This window comes from Mytilus californianus, unplaced genomic scaffold (assembly GCF_021869535.1).
Source record: "Mytilus californianus isolate M0D057914Y unplaced genomic scaffold, xbMytCali1.0.p SCAF_9, whole genome shotgun sequence".
In the NCBI taxonomy this organism is placed as follows: Eukaryota; Metazoa; Mollusca; class Bivalvia; order Mytilida; family Mytilidae; genus Mytilus; species Mytilus californianus.
This window is the reverse complement of record NW_026262745.1, coordinates 68451686-68471239: the sequence shown is the minus strand read 5'-3', so window position 1 is coordinate 68471239 and position 19554 is coordinate 68451686. Positions and strand designations below refer to the sequence as shown.

At 31.9% G+C, this 19554-nt stretch overlaps 1 protein-coding gene across 2 annotated transcripts; it reads right to left on the bottom strand.

Moving 5' to 3' along the window:
* Nucleotides 1-1284: 1284 nt before the first annotated feature.
* LOC127716270 (uncharacterized) lies at nt 1285-19486 on the bottom strand. Of its 2 annotated transcripts, XM_052222432.1 has the most exons (7): nt 19381-19486; nt 18681-19007; nt 10608-10791; nt 5704-6006; nt 3304-3370; nt 2910-2965; nt 1285-1360 (listed from the first exon to the last, which is right to left on the bottom strand). In XM_052222432.1, exons 3-7 carry the CDS (start codon nt 10756-10758, stop codon nt 1305-1307), a joined length of 633 nt encoding a protein of 210 aa, XP_052078392.1. In that variant the 5' UTR covers nt 10759-10791; nt 18681-19007; nt 19381-19486; the 3' UTR covers nt 1285-1304. The 2 variants fall into 2 exon arrangements, with proteins under 2 accessions (XP_052078392.1, XP_052078391.1); XM_052222431.1 differs by lacking the exon at nt 18681-19007.
* Between the last annotated feature and the right edge of the window lie 68 nt (nt 19487-19554).

The following is a 19554-nucleotide window of genomic DNA, read 5'->3' as shown; positions in this document are numbered from 1 at the left end:
ATACACATTATATTTTGAAGTCATTAACAGTAATATTTTAACAAACAATGTGCAATGGTGTTAACTATCATAGTAAGCACTATTTACCTGAAAAGCATTTAATAACTAATTTAACCCCAATGTTTGCTTGGATTTGTGTCGCTCAGTCTTTGGATTTCTATGTTGTGTTTTGTATACTGTTGTTTGACTTTTGATCGTTTTTCATTTTGATGCCATTGAATTTTCGGTAAGTTTCGGTTAATGAGTTTGAATGTCCCTTTGATATCTTTTTTCACTCTTTAACACTGATGTTATAACGAAAACACAAATCTCTTATCTGTTATATCAATATATAAAACATCTCTATACAAATGGAAGCAACATTTTTCCAGGGCATTACTTTTTAAGGATATCCTAAAAAGATGAAGGAGTCCAACAACGAACTCATTATTATTGAAATCACGTATCTATGGTATCCCTGTTGATGTTCTTTTTCATTTCATACTTAAATCATTTAAAATTGATAACTAAAAGTCTTGTATCAACTTAATAGCGTGTTCAGGCATTACGGCTGCAATTTTCTTAAAGTGGGACCATAAATCCATATAAATGCTGTTTCCTCTTTTGCTACCGCTTCCTGTATTCTTGTGACACATACATGACAGTGTCATATAATTATTTATTTCAAATTATTTAACGAATTGATAAGATTTAAAACGCTTAGTTCCGTTTTATTTTTGTGTTCGATTCTTTGATGGACTGTCTACACTTTTGTATAATCATGCGTTCGCTGACAGTTGGATATTTTTCTGACTTCATCAATATGTGTCTAGAGTTTAAACGAAATGAAATGTGCTACAATGCCAATGACAATACAAGTTGTGATAATTCAATCAAAGTTTAGATTCGAATTGCGTTTATTTAAGACAAATACGTGTATCTGAGCTGATATGAACAAAAATAATCAAATATTAATTTAATTTTAAAGTTACATTTTTTAAATAGTCGTACCTAAAAAAACGGAAAAACATGTCTACGTTGGTCAACATGTTAATGTAGTGGCGGTCACATTGAATGATGACGTCTTTGATTTGAAGTATTTACTCAATGGCTTGACAGTTTGATATTAAAATAAGCCAAAATTATCTATACTTAAAGTTTATTGAACATATTAATATTCTATTTTTCTCAATTCACCAAAGAACATCATTGTGAATACGTCCCAGAATAGCTGAGATACGATTATGTCAACCGATCTTTTTTATCAATACATGTGTACGTTTAAATTTGATCAAACTGAATATTGGAACACTAACGGGTTTTACTTACAAATAAGGAATACAAAAAACTATGTTCTTTCTTTCTGGTATACGTATAGTTCCTGAAAAGGCAAAATGATATAAATCATGGCATAAAAACAAGTTTAACCAACAGAACATGACATGATTTTGCTAGCATTCAATATGTGAAAAATCTAAATTTTTAAAAAGCAGACAATAGATCCAGAAAACTAAGCATGGAGCAATACACAGTAAACTGAAACTGAATATAACTTTATGCTTCTAGAAGAATAAACAGATCGATATGTCAGTCGTTTTAGCACTCATGATATGTATCTTTTTTTTTTATCATATACAGATGTTTCGTACCAACCGTTCTGCATAGGAAAGGTGCACCCTTAAACATTTTAAACTATACATGTCTATTGACAATCATGATGTAGACATGACACGTATGTGCAGTTACCAATCTTTTGAATTCAATTTTTGTTCGTACAGTGTGAGGCCATGGTAAATATCCTTGTGTTTCCTTGTTGTTTTTTTTTGCTTTGCTGTTTGATTTTTTGATACTTTGATTGCCATTTTTCTTTTTTTTTTCTGAAATATACTTCAGTAGACAACTCAATCATTCGGTATGATTATTCACTTCATTTTTAGTTCATACAATTGATTTTGTTTGTTCTTACATTTAGAAGATTTCTTTATATTTCTATTGCTGATGCGTGTGTATTTTTATGCGTTTAATAACTGAACAAGTCCTTTGTAAGTTGCAAAACTTTCGTCCGATTCTTTTGCACATAATTTCTGACTAAAATATGTTCACACAAAATAGTAGCAATAATTCAATATTATGTTAATCTCATTTTTTAATATCATCTTCAAAGAATGCAACTGAAACATACACATTGTGATTAAACATGTTCAATGTTTTGAACAGAAATTAAAAGTTTTTAATATTAATAAATCAATGAAAATCATCACTGAAATTAAATTTTCATTTTTATGTTACATTTTGGTATTGGAAACGACTTTCCTTTGAATGCTGCACGTCCAAACAATTTTAATCTTAATGTAAACGATTTGGCGGTGTCCTTTCTGTATGCGTATTCTTTTATATTATCGGCCCATTTTCAATTATTATGTCAAAAAAATATGGAATTTCAAGTGAAGAGTATATATGATAACGATGTTTACTTGCGTTAGCGAATTCTTTTATTATTAAAATTAACTGAAAATTTTCCTTTTTAGAGTCCATGAATATTAACGCCATAATACTTTTGAGATTTTGAGATTTAAAAAAAAGAGGAACAAAACGAACAATATGCATGTGTTAGCTTAACAATATGCACGTGTTAGTACTTTCAATTAATTATTCATCTACATACACCCCAATGTCTGGTGAGGACTTGTCTCTTTGGCAATTATACTATATCTTCTTATTTTTATAATGCTAACAGTCCGTGATTTTTTTGCCTGGTATTATGATTAATGCACGTATTAAAGCGATCAACATTGATGAAAACACTCTAGTCGTATGCAAATCCAGTGTATATGCCTGTTCTATGAATCTTTAACACCACATGAACACTATTCAAAAGCTTAAAGAAGGGAAAAAATGAAAATATAGACAACGTGTATTTGCTAACTGACCTCGGTGCACAACTTTTGTAATATCATTTTCAGTCTTTAAAGAAATATCAGGTAGCCTGCAAAACAAAAAGAAAATTATATACCAATAATGAAGTTTTAAATGATAAAGTGTTTCAATTATAATTATACTGAATGAGAGGTATAAGAGTAAACCAGGGAAACTCATGCGACGGGGTCAATATAGTTTTGAACACCGAAAACCCTGGTTTGAATCGTAAACAGCGGACTACATGTAACCATGTTTTTTTTATCAACATTTGAAGTTTAGAAATATACTTGTTTTGGAACAAATATTATTGTCTTCATATAATCATAACAATATAATATTAGTTATGTGTAGAAGTTTAATGTTCAAATATGTTCAAATTTGTTGTTAACAGTCACGTTAATTTACCTTTGCTTCCTTATTACGGGACAGGCGAAACCACCAATCAGATGATCTGTTTCTACGCATTCATAATCTGCAAATAATTAGTATGTATCTTTAGATGCTAGTATACGAATACATCTATATATAATAGGATCCGAATCGTGGAAATATTGTATTTTCCAAATTTTTATTTTCCCTCATAAGATAAAACGATCACAATGGATTTTGGCAATTTTGTTCAAGAGGATTTTGGTTTCAATGGTCAGAAATAACCAGGTACTTAACTAACAAGTATTATTGTTTAATACCTGTCATACCCAATAACGTCATGTACACTGACATCAGCATCTGACGTCATATTGTAAATTAACTGTTTTTTTTGAATTCGAGGAAAATGTAAAAAAAAAAAACCCAAACAAAAACAAAAACACATTGATGTTGTAATAAAAAATAATTTATTTATCTATGGTTCAATGCGCACGGGTATGCAGTTGTAAACGTTTATGTTCACGTTGTTCTTTCGTCAAAATTTTCAGGGGATAACAACAGGTTGCGTTTTATCAATTTTTGTTGTCTTTATGAAAATAAGGAGATTAATAGCCAAGTAAAGATTATATCTTAGAAATAGTTGAAGTGTGAATTAATTAATATCTAAATAACATCATAGGAGACAGATTTGTAAAAGCAAATTTGCTTGTTTCTGAATCCTAAATATTAATTCCAATTGTATTATATCATTCTGTGATGCTTTATCTGAATAAATATTGTTTAAATAAAAACACCATAAAGAAAAAACATAAACTAAATTTGTGCTTTTTTGCTCGTTATTTAAAAGTGATACACATTAAAAGGGTCACATTGGACATACGCGGAAACGCTTTAATTGGCGATCCTTGGAAATATATCAATTTATAAGTTTATTTAAAGGGCTTGTTCGCATGATTTTAGCTATATTTCATATTTCTAACCACACTTGTAAATATCTTTCAACTCAATAAGCTTTTACTCCTTAATATAATGAATGTGCACATCAACTGTGGTGAAGATCGGTTTAGAAACACAAGATCTACAGTTTTGACAATATGCGACAGACGGACAGTCACATTACATTATATATTTCGCAAAGTCCTTACGAGTTGGTTTACCATTCTTGAATAACTGTTTCACAAATGACGAAGGGTTTGTTCAATTGTCGTAGCCATGATCATGTTCTATTGTCCTCATACATTGTGTCGTATGTGACACCACCAAACTAGACTTAGTACCGAATTTGTACTAAGCAACCACGAGTAACACGATAGGTGCCAAATGTGGAGTGGAAGTAGATCCGCTTACCCTTCTGGAGCACCTCAGATCACCCCCATTGTTTGGTGGGTTAGTGTGTACTGTTGTTAGTTTTTTGGTTCTTTTGTTTTGTAATGGCGTTGTCAATTTGTCATCAACTTTTAAGTTTTAATATCCTTTTCGTATCTTTTGTCTCCCTTTCTACAAAACATTTAAAAGAAATTAAAAAAATGAGTTATGTGCTATGTGATGAGAGAAAAGAAAGGAAAATAGTAAACAAATCTGCAACAAACCATTTGCTCGATATACGTCTCTTTCTCCTTCTAAATAATATTCTTATTCCGCAAATATATAGATATAAGAAGTTGTGGTATGAGTGTCAATGAGACAATTCTCCATCCAAGTCACAATTTGTAAAAGTAAACCATTATAGGTAAAAGTACGGCCTTCAACACGAAGCCTTGGCTCACACCGAACAGCAAGCTGTATAGATTATGTAATGTTATTCCTGAATGATATTTATTTTGAAACGATAACCGAATTTCCCCTATAAACTGTAGGGGACATTAGTCAGTGCCGAGGTTGAAAAGGTCTGATAAAACTAGATCAAACAATATTTTCACAAATATTGTTTTGCCTTGGTAACGGATATAAGACGTAATAGAAAAGTTGTTATACTGTGATTTATGATAACTTTTCCTGTTTTCATTACATGCACTAGGTTTCAATTGTTTCACTGAAAACTACAAGAAGTATTTTTGTTTCATTTTAAGAAACGTTCTTGGTTTTCCTCTTAATCTTTACTAAGAGTGGTAAAAATGTATAATGTTCTCAAAGCATTTTATTGATATAGTGTCGTTAAAAATAGGGAAACTCTTAGAATGTTCGTCCAACGCGTCAACCTCAGTAGTCGCAAACTAACTAGTATTTATTTGTCTCCGCTTGCCATCTATTCTGTAAAAGTTTACGGAAGCATTTAGATTCTTACCGTATGAACTGAGGTGATTATAAATCTAATTCCTTGTCTTGCAAGTATTTTGTGCTTTAGAAAATGGGAAAAAAACTAAACCAAATATCATCTTTTCAAAATCACAACCAAATGGTTCACATTGTTTGGTTTCTTATAATAATTAAACATACCAGGGGTGAGTATTTCATTTTCTCTACACGGTTTCTTGAAACATGAACAATCCTCATTCGATGGGACACAGAAGCAAAGATCTTTTGGTGTAGAAACAAAAGCATATCCTCTAGTAAAATCACACCGACAAGTACTGTCTGATACCGTTGTGCCATTATTGAAATCAACCTGACCCTCTTCAGTACATAATGACTTTTGGAAGACACATCTACTGTTTCCATCTGTTTTGAACTTGAATGGCTGAAACCTAACTACATTGCATGGTTTTCCGTTGATATTTCCACTAACTACATACTTATATCCTAACAAGGTAAACACAATGGAATATATAGCAATCGTAAGTCATTTTATGAATGATCACAGTTACTGTAGTAGTTTTTAAACATAATATATACTTAAACGGTCTAAACCTGAGTGAACTTAGTTAGTTTTGAAGATTGTTTACATGTTTAAATAGACCAAAAAAACTTATATAATCACTGATGCAAGACAAGCTCATGTTTGAAAATTGAAAAACCACAGAGGAATCTTAATTGACTTAGTGATAAATTAAATTCAATTTTGGCATTAGCAGTAAAAGAGCCAGAAGGGAACCTTAAAAAAACTTTGTATAGATATGCAGCTAACTTGTCACTGAAAAGCACGTAGAAAAACTTAATATGAGTGTGCTTAAGTTCAAGAAAAATAGTTACATGTATATGCAATAAAAAAAAAAGAGAGGCGGAAGACACCAAAGGGATATGTAAATGGACAAAGAAAAAAAAAACAAAAAAAAAAACGAAAAAAAAAAAAAAAAAAAAAAAAAAATAATAATAAAGAAAACACAACACAGTAAACTAACGACCGAGCAACACAAACCCCACCATTAACCGGGGGTGATCTCAGGTGCTCTGGAAGAGTAAGAGGATCCTACTCCACATTTGGCACCCGTGGTGTTGCTCATGTAAATATACACGCGGTGATAAGTCTAACTCGGTAGGTCACACTTAGAGAAAATGAGGACGGGATTGTGGTTACGACGATTGGAACATATCCGTCGTCATCTGAGAAACAGATAATCCATAACGGTCAACCATCTCGTGATGGCGTCCGTAAAATTTACGAACGGATAATTTCTTGATTTGATACCTTTCTTGTGAGCATCAACCCTCTATCAAGGAAATCATGGTAGGAAACGCAATCCCTGGAATATCGTATCAACTGGGCTCTGGAATATCGTATCAACTTAGAGAAATGTATTACATATGTAGGCGCTGCTCAAATGTTGCTACAAAGTAATGAAAAGCTCACAATTTGTCGAAAAGGCAGCAATCAAAAGTCATTGGTCCAATTAAAACAGACAGTATCAAGTAAAACAAGAAAAACGACAAACAGTTTAACCAGATCTTACACAGAAAACGTATTATTGATAGTGCAAAACAAAAAAATATAATAAACGGATGTTGGCAAGTGTTGACTCCAGCTCGTTGAAATAAGTTATTTGAGTTTCGACAATGTTCCAAAAGCGATTGCATATAAAATATATGTCTCAAAGTTACTGAAAATTACAGGTCTTCTTTTCCCATCATAATTCCCTTTAAAAAAGGTTTCTTAGTTACAATAAAACTATACCTAATTATGTCATTTTTGAAATAGCATATAAGATGTGTATACTTTCTGTGCATCTCAAAGTTAAAAGATTTCTTTCCTGCAAATGTATCAGATTAAAATTATGCTCAAAAACGGTTTCCAATGTAAAGTTCGAATATCTAATCAACGGAGTTATGCAAACGGGATAAACTTGTGCTGATGGTATATTTACTCTCAAAAACGAAAAGTTGAAAATTAAAGAGAAGTTCACAGTGTTTGTTATTTACCGAAACAATGGTTTGTCTAAAAAATGTATACTCGTTTCTTCTATGTATAAATATAAATACATTCCTTAGGATACTTTTACACATAAGATACAGTAACTAGTTTTAAATTTATCGCTATTTTGTTGATTGCGGATCTCGTTTACATTCATGAGCACAAACAGTGTCATTTTCTACGTCAGAGCTACGTATACCAATCCGATTGTCATGATTTCATTACATTGTAATAAGAATAAGTTTATTTTTTCTTTCAATTTTGTGTAAAACATTGATGACAGCATAAAAGAAGTGGACATTTTTGTATGTAATTAATTATTTTCAGATGAGTGGGAGTTCCTTCAAATATTTGTCAAAAACAAGAAGATGAAAGAAGCCAGAACATTTAATTTCACATTCAGATATATTGATGGTGTTCTTTCCATTTACAATCCAAAATTTTATGTCGGGTTCCATTGATATATCCTCCAGAACTAGAAATCAAAGAAATATCGGACATGGCTTCCTCCGCCTGATTTTAGACTTTTACCTCGAATACGACATAAGCGATCATCTCAGTACCATAATCTATGACAAACGAGATGATTTTTATTTTGAAATATCAATTTCCCCCGCGCCTTAGTAGCAATATACCAACTTCACCTACATATAGAATATACACTTCCCAACTCATTCGGTTTTTAAGAGCTTGCAGCTGCTACTCAGACTTCACAAAACGTCACCAGTGTCTGAGCAGAAAGTGGATGAACCAGGGTTATGTCAAAGAACGTCTCGTCCTTTTTAAAATAAGTTCATCGGAAGATACCAAGACCTTGTTGATAATTATTCCGTATCAACTTCACAAATATTACATGATGGTCTTGAAGTATAGATTCTAGTTACTGACGTTTTTCAACATCTTTATTACGTGTTATAGTGTTCTTTTATGTATCTTTGTAAATTATTAACCTTTACTGTTTAGTTTATTTTTGGTAATATCCTTTTGGCGTGGCTCGGTACGTATACATCCTGTCATTATGTTATTGTGCTATGGTCAATTTTTGTATTCTTGTCTTTCATTTTTGCCTAAGTGCTTTGTCCATATGCCATTTTGTTTTTCTTTGTTGACATATTTGTTTGTGTTATAGTGAGTAAGTGATTAAGATTATAACACAATGTTGACTGCTGTACCCCTATTGTTGACATTTGTACCTAGTATGTCTGTTTTTTTTGTTCACACATTGTTAGGAATATAATGGAATTTTATACAAGTGAGAGGTTGAGCTAGCTATACAACCAGATTTTATCCACCACTTTCTGAATAAGGAAATGCTTCTACCAAGTCAGGAATATGACAGTTATTTTCCATTCATTTGATGTCTTTGATCTTTTGATTTTGCCATTTGATAAGGAACTTTCTGTTTTAAATTTTCCTTAGAGTTTGGTTTTATTGTTATTTTACTTTTTACTCATTGGTTGTCGACATTTACTGTAAATTTCCCCAATCGTAATATTCGTTCAAAGTTTGAACTGGATCAATTGACTATAATGAAGACTGAAATTCTTATTCAGCTTTGACATTGTGACTTTATTTCCTGCGCCTAAATTTATTTTGAAGTTATAACTAAGCTCTTTCAGCAGAAAAAACTGAACAATAATTTTTAAGTCCACTGTAAATTAAATGCGTATGCTTATACTGATGCCGAATAAAAATAAAATTTTCGTATTGACGTCACAAGTTTTAGAGATTCAAATATATGGCAGCTGTTTTTGCGGGGGAAAACATATTATGCTTATACGTCCTTGGCTTTCAAATGTTTGGCTTTGATCGTTTCTGAAGAAGGTAAATCTAGAAAAACGCTTCGAACGCATGAAATTTATAAGGTGCTGTTTAAATTTTGTACAGCACTGGGCCGATTCCTTCACTGGTGGACTATCATTCCCAGAGGGTATCACCAGCTCTGTAGTGATTAATAAAAAACCTACTAAAATTGTCCGTTTGTAAATTTTGAAGTTATGCAAAAACTAAGGTTTCAACTCCTTCAGGCAATATTGACATTAGATAAATTTGGATATCTTTGTAGGTCCTGTTTGATCATATAGCTCTTCAACTATTTCGATTCTAAAACATCCTTGGCTTTCTAATTTTCGGCCTGGTAAGCGTTCTTGATGAAAGTAAATCTAGAAAAGCACTTCGGACGCATGGAATGTATAACGTGTTGTTTCTTTTTTTACAGCACTGGGCCGATACCTCTGTTTGAGGACAAGCAGGCCTTCGAGGGTATCATCAGCCCAGAAGTCGGTAATTCGGTACTGACCTGATTTAATACAAACCTTTTTAAAGTTGTCCGTTGATAAATGTTGAAATTATAAAGAAAATAAGGTTTTTAACTCCCTCAGGCAAAGTTGACCTTAGATGGATCAGCGTTCCTGATGAAGGTAAATCCAGAAAAACGCTTCGGATGCAATAAATTTATAACGTTGTTTTTATTTTTTTAAGGATGTTCGGCTGTCTTGTTTTTTACTTTTTGTAATATTTCAGAATCCTCTGAATTTACCATGTAGTGCCATTAAAACGTTTTGCCCGCTAACCCCTACTTTTCGTTTCATAATTTTATTTCATATAGGCATTAGTAAAAATCGAAAATATTCTTGTTATTTTGTCATGGTTTTTGATAGAAAAAGGGTGTGCAATATACTATAGAATCTAGAAAGAATCATTTCCCGCACAATTTTCCAAAGCTTACATGTATGTCTCAAAAACAAAGATACGGACCATTCAATTTTATCTTCTTTTTTTGTTCCGTTATTTATAGACTATCAATTTCTAATAGAATTTTCAAAAGCTTATTATTTGGAAACAAAGCAGCGAACATCCTTGATTTAATTATATTAAATTAACGGCCTTGTGACATTCTTTTAAAGGGAGAACTTTTTAAAAAGTAATTATCATTTGAATAGAATGTTGTCAAAAGATACTAAATATAATATAGATAAATATAACATGTAAATTATCGCAGACACAGACTAATATATGAATAAAAAGAAACCACATACACACGGAATCACAATACCTGGCTTATGAAAATCTTGTTTGTTTCTGCAGAACTCTTTATACTTCAAAGAATTTTCATCAAATAAACAATAATACCACGGCTCTACCGTGTTGCAAATTCCTTTTGTCCTCAATTTCCATTGCGATGAATCCGGACATTGTATTCCCATTCCAATATCAATGATCACTAACAACAGTAATATCTAAAAAAATAGATAATTTAAATAAATACAATTTCAACATACGCGTAATAGAGATGACCAGGATATTGACGAACGAACTTACGAAAGCGTAACTTGACGAATCGTACGAAACGGGAGCTGCTGTTTTATACATAGTAATGTATAAATCTAACATAAAAACGCTGGTTGAAGTATAGTAATTCGCATCGTCTCCATGTAGGTTAAAGAAGATATTACCTGTATCTGTATCTAACTCCTCACTTTAATAATTCAATGTTTTCTACAAAAGAAAAAATGATGCACTCAATATCCAAGACTCTGCTTTAAAAATTGGGGTTCCAAAAGGGGTCTTAATGAGTTTTAAGGGTAAGAAAAGGATGATAGCATAGATATTGAAGTTAACTATAGAAAAAATGTATGTCTTTCCTCCAAAAAACATTTTTTTATTGTAAGGGGAAGCGTTGGGAGTGGGTGGCCTGACACAATACCCTGAGTTCATAAAGGAAAATTATTCACGTTAAGACGCATTAAAAATGCCACATTTAACTCCTAGATGTCATCTTGAACCATCGAAATTTATGCTCAATCATGAGTTTTGCGATTATTAAATCATGTAAGGAAACAACTTTTAATATTATAAGTGTTATATTTTATGGAAAGTTATAATGAAGTTTGAAGTCAAACATTATGACACTATATTTATAGATATGACATCTGAATTAAGTGTTAGACACTTCTGTTGAATAATCAGATACTGATTTAGAGTATATTCATCAAATTAGCTACAATTTGTTCATGTTTGAAATACAGAACAGCTTAAATCTTGTAAATTTTTTTCGATGCCTATTATCCCCCCCATCTGGAGTATTGAAAAATTGAATACCTCCCTTTCCATTCCCTAAAATTTACGGGGCCCCCTTAATCATCCTCAGGATTTTGTATAACAGTGACACCTAGCATCCACGTATTCCAACATCAATCCGAATTCCGAAAGCAAAAAAATCTTATTCGGAAGACTCCGTATACATACCATCAGTATTTTATTGTAATTATATTACAAAATATTGATCACATGATGCTAGTATTACTAGACTTGCAATTGCTTTACATCAATCCGACACTAATCTAGTGTTTCGTCGGTTTTTGTATTATATGCTAATGATAAATGTATAACATTTATGAATGGGTTTAAGCATTGTAGGCCTGCCATCATCAGGGATTTACTTATCAATTCATTTTAATTTTGTCGTTGTCAATAGATCTGCTATATTTTTATGCTTTTTATAAGCTATTATTGGTTTGCCTGAAAAAAATATTTCGTTGCAAACCAATGTTTACTAATGCGTTGTTTTAATTTATGAATGCATGGATTGAATTTCGTTGCCAATACTAAAGGCATTTCCTTTGTGTGTTTTTTGGCTTTTTTTTTTTTTTATTAAATCAGATCTATTACATTATAATGCCTCATTTATGTACTTTCCGATTTCAATCTCCTTGTATCCTCTATTTATTAAGTTCAATCTGAACTGTAACAAAATATATTGTAAATCAACATCATTATTTGTTGTTCTAATGTATCTGATAACTTTGCCCTTGATAAACCCTGCAAACACGTGTTGACTGTGACAGCTTTTACGATCTAGATAAAGGAAGGCATTTGTCGGTTTAAAGTGTGTTTTCACATCCAAGATATTTTCATTAAAAAAACCTAGTTTTTTTTGAAAATATTAACATCAAGAAATATTATTTTTTTAGATAAAATTTCTAGTGTGAATTTCAGGAACATATGAGGACTATTTGCTAACTCTAACAAATCCTTTATTTCCTTCCAGTCGCCGTGATATATTAATATAATATCATCACGATACCTTCCATAGAAAAAGATATTTTTTCTATGTTCAAACTTTGAAAGAATTTCTTTCATAATTTTATACATGAGTATATCACAGATTTCCGGGATTGGCACTGCTCCTATCGCGGCGCCTATATTTTGCTTATAAAGCTGTCCATTAAAATCAAAAATGTTGTTCTCTAAAATTGATCTGGGGAGATAGATTAAATCATCCGTAGGTGGGCATTTGATTTTGTAATCTGATTTATCAAACTGATCATACGAAATTCTAACTGCCGATAATAATTCATTAATCTGGCAATTAGTGTACATTGATACTACATCAAAGCTACACAGCCAGCAATCTGCATTAGGCTTAATCCTTTCCAACTTGTATATTAGATCAGACGTATCCTTTATATAAGTGTGTTGTTTTTGTACCATAGGTACTAAAAAATAATCGATATAGCGTCCAATAAATTCTGTGACAGTACAAATCTGAGATATGATTGGCCGACATGGCGGCATTATGTTATCAATGTTAAACCAATATTTATTGATTTTTACTAAATCCTATTCATTTAATCGGTGTATTTTATGCAAGATATGCCGAATAAGATTTTTTGCTGTCGGAATTCGGATTGATGTTGGAATACGTGGATGTGAGGTGTCACTTTAATACAAAGACCAGCCGCTTGGGAAGAACAGAAATACCCTGTTTTCTCACATGAGTTTAGCAAAACAAAGGTTGACGTATCATCATCTAAATACTATTCTTATCAATCATAGTATTTGCTTTCTGAGTATTTTTATGAAATCAATGATATTTGAAATACTCAGATCGGTGAAACGTACTTCAAAAATCTACACAATAGTATGTGTATCAAACAAACCATGTCAGACGAAGTTTGTTGCGGTCCATAAATTTTCTAAAGTAACGGGTCTTTGGACTTAATCCTATCCAGTATGCACTTAATCATTGCATCTCCTCTGACATGGTTTGATATCCATACTAAAATGTTGTTTTAAGTATGGATAGTAAAATAAGGGGTTGTAACAGTGATGGTAAATTCACTCGAAATATAGACGAGACATACGCAGTAGTAATAGATAAGTGGTACAAACATAGAAAATTGAATATTTTACTCATAATAATTAATAAAAATTAAACACACAGAAAGGGGGGTCTATACAACAAGCGCCTGTGGTCATTTTGACATTTTTTTTCTTATAAATAGTTGTAAGGCTTTAAACTTATTTTTAAGGTCTTCGTATGCGTTATTAATGGACCAAGTATGGCTTTTGTCTAGTTAAATCCCTTAAAACAGAATTTATTTACTCTTATGACCAGTTAATTACACTAAAAATGTTTTGCCATCGTAAGAGGTTGACAGGTATGATAAAAACTTCTTTGCAACAGAAATATTATTTTTTTAAATTGGTTCAAAAAACTATAGGTTTTCTTTTTTATTATATAAAACTGATAGATTTGTGTGTCTGAAACTTGAAAACCCAATTAAAAACACGGAGCAAACATACCATCCGACAACAATAATATTATAAATTATTTTAAATCATCAAAATTCTGCATTCATATTTGTTTGAACAATGCAAAAGTCGTCGGTGCACTCGAATAATTCTATGTATGATGAACATTTCTTTATGCATTCAACAATAACAAACAACCACATTTTATCGTAAGATATGTAACACTTTCGGAAACTTTAAAAGTCTTTCTTTTTGTTACATGAAATACGAGTGGTACAGTCTTCTTCTGTAAATATTTTGTTGAAGAATGTTAAAGGAGTAGGCCCGGTAAGACCCCTTTTTTGGCCCAAAATGTAGCATTTTTACAAATTGGTTGAAATGTTAACTTTTAGCTATTTATTGGAAAAAAGGGCACTTCTGTTCCATAAATATGGGCTGTTTTTGACAACACAATGCACATGCATCAGGTAATAGCATCATTAATACGTGCAATATTACTGAAATCTTCACAATTTTAGCATTTGTGCTAATTTTAAGACGGTTTTTGTCTGAAATGGAAGTGGCCGCATTTGAGTCAGTCTTAATATTTAAATATATGTTGTATTTGGTAATAATACATAACATATATAAAGTTTGATACTGAACACAATTGCAGCCATTTCTATTTTAGACAAAAACCATCTGAAAAATGACGTTTTATGGCATTTTTTATTGATTTTTCATATCTAAGCTTAATTTCGAGCGTCTTTAATGACCAAATCAGTTCAAATCTTTTACATAAACGAATTGAATCGACTGAAGTAGACACTAAAGTGTTTAAAAAATGTCAAAAATCTTTCATTAAATGTACTTCGAATATTAGGTCAAAACTAGCCCTTACCGGACCTTCTCATTTAGAAGGTTTTCTACCCAAGGTCACCTTTACATGATTTGTCACCGCATTTGTTTTTTTTGTGGTTTTCATTGTTCTTCGTCTTTGATTCGTAATTGATGTTAACCATAATTGTCAATTCGAGTGCAACTGTTGATCCTAGTGAAGATGAAACGCGTATATGTCGTACTTACTAGGTTTGGTGGTTTCTTTATAATTTTTTTAAGATGCACTGAGAACGGTAACATCAGTCATTAGCTAAAACATAAACTTTATAAGACAGGTTGTGTTTTCGTTCGAAATCATACGAGTACCTTGGAAATGATAAGATAGTTACTACTATATTGAATATATAAAAACTGACATAAAAAAAAGCTTATTAATAGTAGTTTATTGTACCAGCTACCATTAACGCGTTTTGAAAATACCTGACACATGTCATCTAGAAATTTCAAGTTAAATAGAACAAAATAAATATGATAACTATAATTCAAATGGGAGATATCAGATATGGAAGTAGACATTTAATGAATGTGAAGTAATTACTTTTTATGTTTTTGTTTTATAATTTAAAATCTAGTAATTCTTATTAGCAATCTAACAAAGTACACATTTAAAAATAATTCCACTTCGCTTTTAATTAGGTATCCTCCTATCATTTATAGTGATTTGACACTTTGGTATTCATTAGACATTACCAACATTGATTTTTGCTGAAGGTCTAACAGACTATACATTTCAAATAGTGAGAAAAAAGAGAGAACATACTTAATGTCAATCGTCATTGAAACAATTATAGCAAAACAAAATACAGAAAGTTAACGGGTGAAGAAAACGAACCCTAACTCATGTGATCCCATAGGTTAAGCAGTTCTAGCTGAACATGTAGCATCCTACGTATTGCTCATGTGAATTGAATCCAAAATATTCGTCTAATCTGTAAGTGTACACTATTTTCACTTGTAAAGCTTTGCCTGAGAATGCATTTGCAAGGTGGCACTGCATGTATAGCATGGAGATGCTTACCCTACCGGTGCTCCTTTTAGAGTTAATTTAATTACCTAAGTTTTTGTTTAACCTCAATTTGAATCCTTTTAATCGATTTATGAATTTGAACATTGGTAAACTACTGTTGACTAAATTTGTTACGATGGTAATGTGTTTCGATAGCGTTGTATCTGTGCCATATAAGATATAGATTGCCGTTTATTAGAAACAGTTTTATGAGCTTAAGTATACATTGTCTAAAACAAAATTGTGTGAGTTCTGGACTGGACATATGATATATAGCTGTTCCTAAGCCTTGTACATTGTTTTAATTAAAGATATAGTCATTTGATATGTTCTCCAGAAATGAAAAGAGGGAAACCACTGATCGAATTGAAACCTTACAATGCAGCGGATATAAACCATGCGTAAATTTGAAACGAAAAGAAACACTGATGCGTAATTTCATAGATGTATGACTTCTGTTTAAGTCTATTAATATAGAATATACGACTCTATTTGTGCACCGTAAAACAATATTTACCTCTGTTGAATCGGAAATTCGATGAAAATCACATTCGATTTTAAAGCAATTAAGTTTTCATATTTTTCGTACTGCCTTTTCAGGTAATATGTAAAAATAAGGAAATGAAGTATGATTACCAATGAGACAACTATCCACCAAAGTTCAAATGAAGTGGATGTAATCAATTATAGGCAACCGTACAGCCTTCAACAATGAGAAAAACCCATACCGTATAGTTGGCTATAAAAGGCCTCGAAATGAAAAATAGATATGACAGACATGAACCAACGACAACCACTGAACTGCAGGCTCCTGCCTTGGGGCAGGCACTTGAAGAATGTGGCGGGGTTAAACAGGTTTATGAGCGTTCAACACCCCCCCCCCCAACTAAACACAGGACAGTGGTATAATAGCTCAACATTGGAACAAACTATAAAAATCAGTTGAAAAAGGCTTAACTCATCAGAACGATACAAAGCAGTAAAACATAAAAAAAAAAAAAAACACAGACCGGACATGGCAGGGTATTTATCCACTCCTCATCTTAAACAACAAAAAAGACACTAAGTACAGATCTGAGAGTACTCGCAGTTACTGATAGCTATTTCAAAACCAAAAACGACTAATAAAAAAATCATGTATCTAAGACTAAAATATCAATCAGTACATTTCCGACTGGGATTTAGTGTAAAGACGTCATCAGCAGTCAGAGAAAAACATGAACTGGTGGAATGTCAAAATATCAAGGAAATCATGAAAGGAAATGCAAATTCTGAGCTATCATATTAAATGGGAGATTTATACTCCATATGCAGGCGCTGAACAAATGCATATAAATGTAAAGTTCATATTTGGAAAGCTGAAATCATCAATTTAGTCGTAAAGTTTTGTTCTCAACTGACCATCATTATCAATGTCTAAATGTAAGTCAAAATTATAATTGTATGATACAAAACCCCTAGCGGGAGGATTTGTGCTTGATCTTCATATGATGGAGACATACTCTTTCAATCAGTTTAAATGAGGTCTGGAGCTGGCATGTCAGTAACTGCTAGTAGTCCTGTGTTAGTTTATGTTATCAGTGTCATTTTGCTTTTTTTCTTTTGTTACCTATTCTAACATCGGACTCAGACTTCTTTAAACTGAGTTTTTTGTGCGTATTGCTGTGTGTTTGTTTATTCTACATTGGCTATAGGTGTAGGGGGAGGGATGAGATCTCACAAAACATGTTAAACCCACCGCATTTTTGTGCCTGTCCCAAGTCAGGAACCTCTGGCCATTGTAAGTCTTGTATGTTTTTTAATTTCAGTTCATTTATATGTTTCAGAGTTTAGCGTGACGTCCATTTTCTCTAAACTAGTACACATTTTTGTAAAGGGGTTAGCTGAAGCCCGCCTCCGGTTGCGGAATTTTCTCGTTGTTTTGAAGACCCATTGGTGGCCTTTGGCTGTTTGCTGTTCTTTGGTCGGGTTGTTGTCTCTTTGTCACATTCCTCGTTTCCATTTATTATTTTATTGTATGTACGTTGGTCGTTGTCTTTTTTTTAAACAAAGCAGAACTAATTCTTGTAATTTGTCATTTAGTTTTGAATGTGGAATACTTGTTTTTAGACAAGTTAATGTTTTGATATTTTTTAAATAGGAAAGAAACTTAGATTGTATGTACTCCCAACAGATGTTTAGAATTTTTAAGTATCCATATCTGATTCACACAAGTCCTTGAGTACGTAGTTTCACAAAAAGTTTGAAATCCGGTTTTGATTGCTGATAAAATTGATGGTGATCATTTAGAAAGGGGATTCGCGGGGCAAAAATGAAAATAATAGTCATGCATCATAATTTTTTCAACAAGATATAAAGCGAAAATGTAGCGTAAACGACACATATCGTAGCTGGACATTTTGCTTTGAGACAGATCGGCCTAAAATCGAAGTCCTTAGACAACTGACAGCTTGAAACGTTTGCAATAGGATTTAATGTTTAAAATTCGATATTTATAAAAACAAGCCAGACGTAATGTCAAAAAGATATATATATATATATATATATATATATATAAACGAAATAACATGAACGGACAAGAGTTCCTTATATGGCCTTCGACAACATATAAATGTGTTTTCAATATTAAAAGCTTTAAAAATCTCATTTTTGTGCACACATCGAATTGATATAAAATATATCAGCAGAAACTACTCTAATGATTACCTTGAACTCCCAATAATATAATAGTCCATAATGTAAATCACACCTTATGAAATTTTTAAGCGTCCGAAGTGCTTCTCTGGATTAACTTGTATCTTTATCTTTATCACAGAATGAGACATGAAACGAAAACTGTATGTTTTCCTTGACCCGATATTCTATAAAATATTGAATTCAGGAAAATACTGAAATATGGAACAACGTACATAAGATCACTGTTTAATCTTCATTTTGATCACGTGACGCAACTTATATGATTTAATCGTCGTAGCTTGATCTTGCAAAAACATGTAAAGCAAATCACCTGGATATCATGACAAATTAGCATTTCTGTAAAAAAGACATTAAATTAATAAAGAAGAGAGTCCTATTCGGAAATTCTACAAAAGTTAATGATGTGTGATACTTATTTTAGTGTTTTATAGCTAGATTCGGGATATAAAGACCTCAACATCGGAAATTTAAACTCACACCACATTTAATATCGTATGCACATTCAGGACATCAAGAAGGTAAAATTGTCATACATCCGTTCTAATGGAGAGATGTTCGACTTTAAAATAATACGTTTTGATAACATGTAAACTTAAAATTTACCAGACACGTTTATCATATAAATTATGTCAATGCTTTGTATTTCTTTATAGAATTAAAAAAAAATGATCCCAAAAGAATTGTTTGAATGTGTAGTTTTCTACTTTACCTGCTTCAAAAACACCAAAAACATGTCTTCAATATTTCTCTAATTAAATCCCTGTATAATACATATTGAAAAAGTTTTAGATAAAATCTTTACAAGGCTATTTACGTTTTACTTTGTATTGATTATATGACACGATTAATTATTGAAAGCAGTTGATATATGAAATCGTTACAA

Coding starts and splice junctions, on each gene's coding strand:
- LOC127716270 (XM_052222431.1), bottom strand. CDS start 19,404: ATGTTTTTGGTGTTTTTGAAGCAG. Junction 6,007..10,607: donor ACAAGATTTTCATAAGCCAG/GTATTGTGATTC, acceptor TTACCTTGTTAG/GATATAAGTATGTAGTTAGT. Junction 2,966..3,303: donor CCCGTAATAAGGAAGCAAAG/GTAAATTAACGT, acceptor TTTGTTTTGCAG/GCTACCTGATATTTCTTTAA.